This window comes from Bemisia tabaci, chromosome 1 (genome assembly GCF_918797505.1).
Source record: "Bemisia tabaci chromosome 1, PGI_BMITA_v3".
Taxonomy (NCBI): domain Eukaryota; kingdom Metazoa; phylum Arthropoda; class Insecta; order Hemiptera; family Aleyrodidae; genus Bemisia; species Bemisia tabaci.
In genome coordinates this window covers 63,189,556-63,201,814 of record NC_092793.1, presented here as the reverse complement: position 1 = coordinate 63,201,814, position 12,259 = coordinate 63,189,556, and the positions used below count along the sequence as shown (strand labels likewise).

The window sequence follows — 12,259 nt, the reverse complement described above, 5'->3', positions numbered from 1 at the left end:
ATTGAGCGTTTTTGCAGGCAAAGACCCCCTACGATGTGCAGGCGATCACAGAGCGGGAGTAGCTGGTGGGAGCGTGCGTGCAGCTCGCTCGGACTCCATGATTCTGCTCTGTTGCTCTCTCCTCTCCCCTACTCTTTGCTCCTAATGGCGCCAAGCACAAATTTCACTCGCGGAGAAAAATTAAACTGCTCAGCTCAGGGAATTGGCATTTTTGATTGAGATTAAACTTCTAAACGAGTCCAACCCAAGTCAACCAGGGTAATTCTCAAAATACTTTGGCAAGATATTTTTCTGATATAATTTAAGGATATAATATAATTATTGACATAATTATTATGATATAATTTATTTAAGGATTGAGGATGGAGAATCTTTAGAATTTATGGAGAAATCACAAGCTTGTGTGGGGGCCCCAGCGTTCTGAGGCATTGAAATTAATCTTAAACGTACCTATTTACATTTTGAATTTTGGTGGAAAATACGGGGGGGAGGGGGGCTTTAATTTATATCTGAGCCATGTATGTTTGATGATTAGAGGATTTACTTATTGCTAAATAGGCAGAGGATGCCAGATGATAAGGGATGAGTTTGAGGATTGTATGCGCACAAGGTATAAATGTTTTCAGGATAAAGCTATGGCAGCTAAAAACTAAGATAGCATCCTTCCTTCCTTATTGGAATCAGGCGTAGATCTCAGGAAAAATTTAAAAAATAAAAGGAGGCTATCTACGTGTGGGAGAAACACACAAGTTACTTAGAGTAAGAGTTAAATTTTAGGTAAAAAAGATGTGTAGTTGGTCGGTAAAGACGCAGAGTTGTACTTACGTATTTGCCAGGCTGTGTACATGCATGCAGCACCCACTGCAGCCTCCTCCGGAGAATACTATCGGTGCTTAATATTATCTCAAAAATGCTTCAGATGTCAAATTTTGAAATCATCCATGTTGTGAATAGGTACCTATCTATTAATTATACCTGTATCTTTCCCTCTGCTTTATGCTGCTTATTAGTACATTCTGTGCGCATTGGGGGAACTAGTTGAGAGGAGGAAGGGGGGGGGGATAAATCTTACCCTCACATCTGACTTAATTCCTAAGAAATATGAGGGATTTTGCTAAGTTAGCTGTGTTGCCAGACGTTCATTGTGGAAATTATAATTGTACCAAAAATATTTCCATGTAAAGATGAACCATCAAGCTAAAACTTTTACTAAACATTCGCACAAATTTATCAATTTCTTTTTGTGGCACAATGGCACAACTTCTGGAAACTTCCTGTTAATAGGTAAATACGAGGCACTTAGCACATTTCTTGAAAAATTTGCTAAAACAATATCTTACCGACCAACTACACATCTTTTTTACCTAAAATTTAACTCTTACTCTAAGTAACTTGTGTGTTTCTCCCACACGTAGATAGCCTCCTTTTATTTTTTAAATTTTTCCTGAGATCTACGCCTGATTCCAATAAGGAAGGAAGGATGCTATCTTAGTTTTTAGCTGCCATAGCTTTATCCTGAAAACATTTATACCTTGTGCGCATACAATCCTCAAACTCATCCCTTATCATCTGGCATCCTCTGCCTATTTAGCAATAAGTAAATCCTCTAATCATCAAACATACATGGCTCAGATATAAATTAAAGCCCCCCTCCCCCCCGTATTTTCCACCAAAATTCAAAATGTAAATAGGTACGTTTAAGATTAATTTCAATGCCTCAGAACGCTGGGGCCCCCACACAAGCTTGTGATTTCTCCATAAATTCTAAAGATTCTCCATCCTCAATCCTTAAATAAATTATATCATAATAATTATGTCAATAATTATATTATATCCTTAAATTATATCAGAAAAATATCTTGCCAAAGTATTTTGAGAATTACGAGCTGGGTGGGGTAGGGAGGCGGCGGACGATAGGATGGGTTAGAGTAGGTATTGGGAAGAGAGTGCTCGAACTGCCCTGAGTTCCCGTCGCGCGACGCAGCCATCTTGCCTGCACATCGTAGGGGGTCTTTGCCTGCAAAAAGTAAACATCACGACTCTATGTACTCTATGGTTTCTTGTTTAGTTTGGTTTCTAGGTTATCTATTTAAGAACTTTCTGCATTGAGTACTTTTTTGGGTGATCACCAGAAATCCGTGCAAATCGGATGGACTGAATGTTGATGTCGCATTTCATCTTTCGCGATCCTAAGGATAATGGCATTTACACTTTGGACTCTTTTTGAAGCATCTTTGTTGTGGTTGAATGCTGTTTGTATCCTTCATGAAGAGAGATTTCTTGCTAAAGGTAATATTTCATGTTTTTCCTCACGTTTTTATATCTGTTGCTTTCAAGTATTTCCTTCTGTACCTTCTAAAAGCGTAATTTTACCAAAGAAGATCATTAAGGTGATTTCAAGTGATCTAGGGATGACAACCGCCACCACGTAGCGCTGCTACATGAGTGAGTCTTCAGGAAGGAATTGTCGTCGCCTTTTTGATTTTTATGAAAGGAATCAATCCATAACGTGTAGCCGCTTAAATACCTAGCACAATGATACCAAATTTGTCAAGAATTATTGCAAAAATATGCCCGAAAGTATGGGAACGGATTTTACATACGGTATCGTAATGAGTAAGAGAGAGATAGCGATATGCCGATGTTAGCTGCACACTGCATGACTGCTGTTGCCTTGTGGATCCCTTGATGCCTGATTGTTTTCATTTCGTTTTTCTGAGTTCCCACTCCGCGCATTTGATTGCTGACTACTGTAGCAAGTCAGGAATGTAATAGTGAAAATATTCATCCGTGCAAGATGTGTCGTAAAATGTGTCAACTATTGTTCTCGCGACAAGTTTGATTGAACCAGATTTTTGTGCTGATACCATAAATTATGTAAATTCATTATTTGTTTCCATACAAGTTTAGAGGTTAGCAATGAACAGTTCCTTTGCTCCTTGATGTAGATACATAACAATATTTTTTACATTGGATGTTTGACACTGTAAAAGCAGTGAACCATTGCAAAATTGTGATGTCAGGTAATACAGCCTCCCACCACCTTGTTGTTTTGAATTCAGGTATATTGATGATACTTCGCCAATGGTTTCGTTAGAGCACTGAAAACCTAACAATGAAAGTTACGCAGTCTTTGATTCAACCCTCTTTCTCCTCCCCAATTCTCCCTCTTGTAGATGCCTTTACAAGCTTCTGAATGTTTCATAGAGTGCCTGCTTCAAATTTCCATCCTGACTGTGATCTTCCTCATAATGGTCATAGAACGTCCGAATAGTTGGCCAACCTATAGAGTGCGGAAGAATTATTCCATCTATTAGATCTTGAAAGTAATTGTAAGAACGAGGATGGAAAATCTTCCTTCCCATGTTGAATGCCTGACAACTAACTTACTCAAGTAGCCCGATTGTTGGAACTTTAACTTGCTATGTCAGCAAGATATGACAAGATATTGCCCCATCTTCGTTGCGTAATATATCGATTTCCGATTCTTGTCGTGCCGACATAAATGTAAAAAATCAGGCTGCTGATCTACCACTCTAACTGAAAGACCTTATCATTGCAGAGTGAAATGACAGGAGTTATTTTTTTGTGTATGTGTGATGAAACTTTGTGATCACAGGTGTTGCGAAAGGAAAAGTGGAAACAGCTCTGTGACAGAATCCATCTTTCTTGCCATAAGATATAGGAGTGAACTTTGGGATGATCCACTGATCTAGCAATGTGAAATTAGTATTAGGTATGATAAAGCTCAGAAGAACACATGATTGGTCTGTCCCGTTCTGTCCTCAACATCATGTGATCAAGAGTGTTTTGGGGTCTTTCCAAAGGTCAGTTCGTGTCCTCTCAATAAGAAGAACTTGATTTTGGAAAGGCCTGCTGGCATTACTTTCACTCATCAAAACCAAAACTTTTAAAAAGCATTTAATGCTAAGCAGCCACTTGAGGTAAGAAATCACAAGACATCAAAATTCAATCAGAATTAAAAATACCGAAGTAAGTATTTAAGTTTAATTTTTTCAGTATTAACTTAACTTAAAATAATTCATGTCGCTAAGTGTACTTACTCCACAATATCAATTGTAAATTCACTTCCACTAAATTTTGTCTCAATAACCATTTGAATCACACAGGTCACTAATGCAAGGCAAGCTCTGTTACTGGTCCAATCCCAAATTAAATTTGATCGATCTCTCCCTGCCGGTTCCGTTTAAAGATTTCTAAGTACCTTCGTTTCGTCAACTTAGTAATGGGCAATTTTCCCTACAGAACTGTTTTGTTTAGGTTACCAAATTTTTGTTAAATGAGAGAAACAGTTGCACAAGCTTAGTAACAACAAAAGCGCTATCAAGTTTGAATTTCTTTCCTTCAGATGTTGGCTTGCATAAAATCTAGTTTTACAAAATCACAGGTCAATATATCAATTCAAGAGACCTGAATAAATCCTGTCTGTGAGAATTTGAATTAAAATTATACCTTTGAAACTGCTTCAGATTAGATTCCTTTTAAAGCTCATAAAATGTTTTATCCTCTTTTATGCTTCAAACTTTCTGTTCTTGAATTTCTTTAACATACTTTTAACGTTTCAGTTGGCAGATTCTAAAGATAAGAAGCTTGAGATGAGCTCTGCCGTGCTAAGGAAAAATGCCGTATGGACCTTCAGGCGTACGAATACGAATTTCCTGGTAAACTTATCTATATCTTCCTTCCAATTTTTCAGATAATTTTGTTCACAATTTCACCTAAAGCCCCTGAAAATTTCAAGGGAGAATATTCATATCTTTCCTCCAAAATAAACATTTTGTAGGAGGAAATTTGGCAACTCTCGAATGTTCATACGGCGTTTTTCCTTAGCACGGCAGCGATGTACTTCACATTCTTGAAGCAAAAGGGAGCATTTCCCTCACTTCCTTCTCTCTCAGGGAAGATAGTGGATCAAAGCGAGAAATTTCCTATTCCTACGAGGGTCATCCAAAAAGTAAGGTTCCCTACCTTGTATCTTTCAAACGAAAAGAGATAAATCAAATCGGTAAAAAAGACATTATTAGGCATACTCTAAGCTTTAAAACGAGCTCAAGTTCTTGAAAATCGGTTGAAGGGTCTCCGAGAAAACTTAATTTTACTGAGACAACCTCCTGTCGCCGCGTGCCCACCTCCGGGACCAGGAAGCGCGGAAAGTCGATTATCTCAGACTCGGGTTATCGCCTCCAGACATCAAATCAAAAAGGACTTTGAAAGTTTTCATTGAGTAGACTTTACCTTACTTTTTAATGTAGTCTCCGCATCTTTTTTGACATTTCTGGTATCCTTACAGTAGCTTTTTGACGCCTTCCGCGTGGAAGCGCTCTCGTCTTGGCTACGAAATCAGTCATTGACAGCGATCTGCACATACAAATCAGTTTCTTTGTGTGGGGAAATTTTCCCCCAATCCTCCGAACTCTTCCAATTTAGCCTCAGGTGACTTCTCTGTTCCCGAGCTGAAATACTTCCACGGTAGAAAGCGATTTCTAGCTGATTAAGAGGTGCAGCTCGCTGTCAATGACTGGTTTCGTATCCAAGACGAGAGCTACGCGGAAGGCGTCAAAAAGCTACTGTAATGATAATAGAAATGTCAAAAAAGATGCGGAGACTACGTTAAAAAGTAAGGTACAGTCTACTCAATGAAAACTTTCAAAGTCCTTTTTGATTTGATGTTTAGAGGCGATAACCCGAGTCTGAGATAATCGACTTTCCGCACATCCTGACCCCGGAGGTGGGCACGCGGCGACAGGAGGTTGTCTCAGTAAAATTAAGTTTTCTCGGAAACCCTTCAACCGATTTTCAAAAACTTGAACTTGTTTGAAAGCTTAGAGTATGCTTAATAATGTCTTTTTTACCGATTTGATTTATCTCTTTTCGTTCGGAAAATACAAGGTAGGGAACCTTACTTTTTGGATGACCCTCGTATAAGTTCCAGGCTACTTGGTTTAACAATACAAGAAAACCCTCGAAGAAAAACATACCTACAGAGCATACTAACGTTCCAACATATTCCAGACTTCCCCCTCCTTGCACTGGACTTAACAGGAAAATTTTATGCATACATTTACAGTTTTGAAATTGATAAAAAAAAAAAAAAAAACCTTGTGAAAATAATGACGTTTTAATTTCAAAATTAGTACTTTTAACTATTTTTAATAATTTACATTTTTTATTAGGTATTAAATTCATATGATCCCTGCAAACAGAAGAAATTTCATTCCTTCTAAGATTCATACTTTTCTTGCTTTTATTTTTTCTCATGAGGAAAAACGTTTGTCAAATGGTTGACAATTATTCTAGAGAAAAGCTCAAGTTAAACTAGATGATCGCAGCAAACAGGTTACTGTAAGACTGGTACTCAGAAAATGTATAACTTTTTTAAGTTGCGCAAAACTGGATGGTTTTATCCTGTTTTTTCTCAGAGGTCCAGTGGCGAGGCGTGAATTATCGGTTATTGATACCTCCAGTTTTGAAGCTATGGTAAAGAATCGATTATTAAAGTATTCGTTGCTTACACCCTGTTTATTGATCCATTTCCATGGGTTTAAAGGGTTGATCAATCGATATATTGCAAAGCACGCCCTGCCACTGCAGAGGTCCATAGTTGTTTTCAATGAAGCTTACCAAAATCTTTAAAAGTGTGAATGAATGAAAATCAGCAAAACTTATCTAGGAAAGAAAATAAAAAATTTATTCAGATAATGAAGAGAGACACTGCCAGACCTTTCTAACTATGACTTATTTATTCTAACTTCAAATACTATGATACTCTGATTTCTAACCCTTTAGGATACATGTAACGTTTGAGTTTTAGCGATTAAATTTAAAGAGTGATTTCTAGAACTAAAAAAAGTAAGATAGGTAAGACTCAGGGGGAAAACGATGTTCCTTGTGGCGTCTCAAGAAAATTTGAAGCCAGTCAGTCCCTACTGAGGTATGGAAAATCTCACCGATAGCGACAAGATAGACCCTGCCTTTACTCAAAGTCCAGTTCCAGTTCTGGAATATGGGAGCACAGGATTGTCTGATTCATACGACTAGGGTGGTCTCTCTGCAAAAGAACATACGGCATTTTATCAAAATTAAAAACTAAACAGTTTAGAAAATGATTATTGTTAAGTAGCATTTGACGAGCACGAAGACATGGAAGCTAGCCAACAAGACAATCCGATTTGATTGCCACAACCGGAAGTTACAGGGGAAGAAGGGAATGAAAATTACAGGAACCTCCCAGGAGAAGGGAGGGGATTCCCAACAATAATTCACTGATTCTTCGCCTCTCATGAGAATTCTTGGTAGAAAAGGGCAATAGAGAACATAGTGCAATGGCTAAGGCCGAAAAATATCCTTCCATTGAACCGTTTCAAAAGCCTTCTATTATATTTTTTGTTCTTCTGAAAAATAAACTGACGAAAATATATAATTCAAATTGTTAAGAAAATATTTACGATTTTGTTAGAAATTATACAGAATATTTTATGGAAAACTGTTGATTCATGTATTCCTTAAAAAATCAATATAGCGTGAGCGGAGGTAAATCACACTGCATTTGGAGGTGCAGAAACAATTTCAACCGCACAGAACTCCTCTTGAACTTATTTTGAATAGAACTTAGTTGTACTTAGCTAAATTTCTCAAAACAGTGTGTTACGACCCTTTAGATCTGAGCTAATCATATAGACTCTGTGATTAATGAACGTGGATTCACTGATTTGCTAATTTTTTCTTTCCTTACCTCCTAGGAGAGAGTTCACCAATTTTAGAGTTGGCATTAGGCGAATTATGAATTTTCTTTCCGAGGGAGGTAGGGGGTCGCAGTGCATCAAGGAGGGTCAGTGAGCAAGGGAAGGCACCCACCTGGGATAGTGGGGAACACTTACAGCTTCTAGGAGAGATCTTTTATATTCTTTGATTTCACAGAAAAAATGTAGATACAATTTTGCAGAATACAAAAATATCGCGCAGATATTTTGCAAAATCCCTTACCTTTTCTGGAGAGCATCAAGCACCCTCTATCTCCAAAGGTCTGAATATGATAACTGGTGCCCGCTCTGGTTGGATCAGATCACAAGAATTGGTGTTCATTGAGTTAAACGTCCTGTTCTGGCAATGTCCTCACAGAGAATCCCAGTAGAGAGTGACAGGATTCTCTAATATTAATGCTGCATCAGTATGATCCTTTTACTTGACACTTGGACACCTCCTGAAAAAGAAACATGCATTCCTGATGAAACGAATGGCAAAGGATGGTTTTTCAGAACAGAACATTGTATAGAAAATTTCTGTAAAATAAGCCGAGTACCTAGGTAGGCACTCTTAATAATCTTCTCGATTGTCCCTCCCTCAACTGCAAAGCTCATATTATCCAGAAATTGAAGGTACCTCTAACCTGTTCAAGCATTCATTTCTTTTCTAAAATTACTTACCGTAAAGTAATTTCTATTATAGTATTCATCCTCTCATTCAATGAACCAAATCAAAGTTCGGTCAGAGCATACTTCAGTTAGACCGCGTTAGACAGAAAGGAACCAAGCCACATCAGCTATTGCCAAACCGGGCAATTTAGTTTTGGACGAGAGGCCGTTTGTGTGGATTCCTTTGAAATTTTTAAGAAATTTGCTTCGTACTATGGAGAAAATCCACCGAAATTTGCACAAAAATCCACACAACCGTTTTCATGTAAAAATTTAAATTGCCCGATTAAATTTGGTAATAGCTGATGTGGCTTGGTTCCTTTCTGTTTAACGCGGTTCAATTTCAATTGACTTTATATTCCAGACATACTGAGTGTTAGGTAAGCAACAGGAAAAATTCACTGAACGCACGTATATTTTTTAAAAATGCATAAAACTTCCCCTTTGAATTTTTTGATCAGCCACCATCGCCTTACAACATAATCAGTGTCGCGCTAATGCTTCGCTGGAATCCTTGTCAAACGATTTCAGCCTTTAGAGGTGTGGGATCGGTAATCTAGCTGTCTTTGCTCATTGGATTTAATTCAAGATTCAAGATAGAGGGTCTTTGGTTTGTCTCTGAGAGTGCATAAACATACTCGGAACATACAGCGCTTTCTTTTACCAACTAATGAGAATTGTTGGCGCAAATATAGTGTTCACCCCAGTCTCCGTATATTTTGCTTGTTCCTCTAAAGTATTTGCGCCTACTGGGATAATAGGGGTTGCGTTTGAAGAAGTAAATAGAGTGTAAAAACTTACCTAAGTTACAGTGTGGTGAGCAGGTCCAGTGCACTCGAATCTGTCTCAAAATCTTGTGAAACACAAGTCGCTCACGCGATTTTTCCACCATGATGGCGGCGAAATTTCGGTATCCGACTCCGATAAACAATTTGAACATGGTATTATTATGTGCAGATAAACAGAAGACATAACCTAAAGCTATGTAAACAAAACAACAACAATCATGACGGTCACTTTCTCACGGCCGCTTTTCCTCACCTCAAAATCTGTTACCGTACTTTTACTACTTCGTAAACTGAACCAATCTCGATGAAAAATACATAAAAAAAAATACAAAAAATTAGCTATTAGTTATAGATCCGATTTGGGAAATATTCGCAGGGAATTTGAAGTAGTAGACAATTTACTGGTCGCTTCAGAAAAACGACTAGTGGTGCTCTCTGCGCGGATACGAGCTGTCCCTAGATCACTTGGAATAATCTTAAATTTGAGACCTAGATACCTAAAATGTTCCTGCAGTCATCGAAGATGAAAATAGAGCATTGAGGCGTATTCTTGTGAAGCCCAAGGCCAAGAAATGCAGCCAATAGCTCTTAGATTTGGATGCTCTGTTAAATTTAAAGGAGTGGTTGAAAAAAAGTATCCGATCTAACGCTGTCATAATTGCTTTTCTTACAATTGTACTTTTGAAAGTGAGTAGCGACATAATATTTAGATCATTGAAGGACTGCCACCTTTTCAAGGTCTAATCGGAGTTGATATCTGGAGCAGCATGTGGGTGATTTCATGATAGAAATAGCTAAAATGTGCAACACCTTCAAAAAAATAGAGCACCAATTTAACCAAATTTCATTATTTCATTTTAGTGGTATTAAACCTCCGTATTCCAGCTTCGGCACCAACCATTTTGAGCTAGCACGGAGTTATAATCAGTGTTCAAAACTCACAGGCGCCAACGCGCCAAATGCGCCTAAAAAATGAAGGTTCTGCGCCAACGTGGTCCGTAAAAATTGCCCCCTAAAAATCTGAATTTTCATATCAGGTGATTATTCGAAATTTTCAGCATACAAGTGAAAGCTTTTTCTATTCTTCACGATTTCGTATCCTTTGTTCTTTTGTCTTCCCCAAGTTACAGCTACTTACTAGTTCTGTTACGAAAACATCTTGCATCTAACTTTTCACTAAATGCGCCGTAACATATAGGCAAAAAGTTAATTTGGCCCCTAAAAAATCTTCAATGGCCTCTAAAAATCGGGCTTGATGCGCCACTTGGCTCCTAAAACTCGAAAGTGAGTTTCGAACACTGATTATAATGTTTAACATACAAGTCATTGAATCAGGTATCAGCTCCTCGGGCAGGACTGCTGGTGGTCACGAAAATCTTGGTGGCACTGCCAAATTGTGTCTGTTCTGTACAGTGTTCGAAACTCAGAGGCAAAGAAATCGGTCATGGCGCCCAAAAATTGAAGGCTCTGCACCATCGTGGCTCCTAAAAATCCCCCCCCCCCCGAAAAAATCCTAGTTCTCCTGTTTGGTGATTTACCGAAGTGTCCCCCAGTAACAGCCACTAATTCTGTAACTAAAACATTTTGCGTTTAACTTGTTACTAAATGTGCCATGGTACATAGGCAAAAAGTCAATTTGGCCCCTAAAAAATCTTCAATAGCCAATTAAAATTGAGCTTGATGCGCCAAATGGCTCCTGAAACTCCGCGGTGAGGGGCGCTATCCAATTCCCTCCCCCGATTCCCTCCCGATACCGATTCCCTCCCGAGACCGATTCCCTCATGCGGCCGGAACCGATTTCCGATTCCCTCCCGGCTTTGAAGTAAATTGAAAATATGTGGCAACGTCGCAACAATTTATCAAGTAGTAAGGCGAAATAATCAAGATCCAAAATAAACTCACCATTCCCAGAGACACCTGATACAGCGCCATTTCTCGTAAGAGTAGAAGAGTAGGTGGTAGAAGTTGTAGAAGTTTTAAGTACCTCAAACGGGTGTACAGAGTCCGTCGCGTCAAAAAAAATAAGACCAAAAAAAAAAAAAAATTATCACAAGAAAACACTTGGTGACTCATTTGTGAAGTTTTTCTTGTTCGCACGAAAGACATAAAGACGGAGTGCTCGTATCTAAAAGCACGGGGAAAAAGTGAAGCCTGGTTTGGCGCTGGGTGCTTGTGTGAGTGTGTAAATGAGCGCGGGAATCCATGGCGGCAAACAGAAATTTGATTTGAACTTGTCCTCTTGATTTTTCCACATTTCTTTTTCGAAACGTATTTTAAATGCCTAAAACGTATATATAAAGAAAGTTGGGACTGCGTCCTATTATAATACACCTACTTTTGCTCGGTAACAGGCAGTAATCTCAGATAAAGTTAGTTTTTCTTCTGCTCATGGTGGTTCTGCCGGTTCAAACAGGCCGTTACAGTCGTAGATGACCATTACTCCCAAATGAAATTAATCGGTCGACGACGGACCAAAACTAACCTAAAGTTATAAAAATATGAGTGTGTAAGTGAATTTGGGCTTAATCAACCTAAAATACTTTGTTTCCGCAATTTTATTTAGTTCCCGGCCTACATTTGAATTTCAAACTTGTCTCGATTTCGCCGCCAATCCTCTAGCCAATAGTAGAGGTGATTGAAAAGAAGCTTCATTTTTTGCTTTTAGCGCTCCGTCTTTATGTCTTTGGTTCGTACATCCTGAATGTCCTCAAGTGACCAAATTCGTCAATAACCTACTTCAAACGTACATCGGTGAAGAAGCCCAGTTCCCCTGAAAATGTGGGCTGAACGATCAGCTGATCCAGCGCGAACCACCAACTCGTGTGAGAGTTTTCACGCGCGGTACAACTCTTTTTATTACAAAGCTCATCCCCATTTTCCGAGTTTCGTTTCCGTGCTGAAGAGAATTTTCCGCGACAGCAGAATTTTAATAAATTCCGCAAATCAGTCAGTGGCAAAACCCAGATCGAAAACTGCCAAAAAAATGGCTGCTCTCGAAAAAAATTTATCCGAACTTCTCAAAAACTACAACGATGAAGC

General features: G+C 38.6%; 1 protein-coding gene and 1 long non-coding RNA gene across 2 annotated transcripts in view; one reads left to right on the top strand and one right to left on the bottom strand.

Annotated features, from left to right (window-relative positions):
* The first annotated feature begins 2,122 nt into the window (after positions 1 to 2,122).
* Positions 2,123 to 12,259, top strand: part of LOC109040402 (uncharacterized) — a 223,081-nt gene continuing 212,944 nt past the window's right edge. Inside the window, exon 1 of the mRNA XM_072305120.1 lies at positions 2,123 to 2,289. Within this exon, the coding sequence (XP_072161221.1) occupies positions 2,199 to 2,289 (91 nt within the window). The 5' untranslated portion in view covers positions 2,123 to 2,198. The remainder of the gene's footprint in view (positions 2,290 to 12,259) is intronic.
* On the bottom strand, positions 6,444 to 11,003 carry LOC109036021 (uncharacterized). The gene is made up of 3 exons (XR_002009304.2): positions 9,234 to 11,003; positions 8,005 to 8,221; positions 6,444 to 7,069 (listed from the first exon to the last, which is right to left on the bottom strand). It is a non-coding gene; the product is annotated as an uncharacterized lncRNA (long non-coding RNA).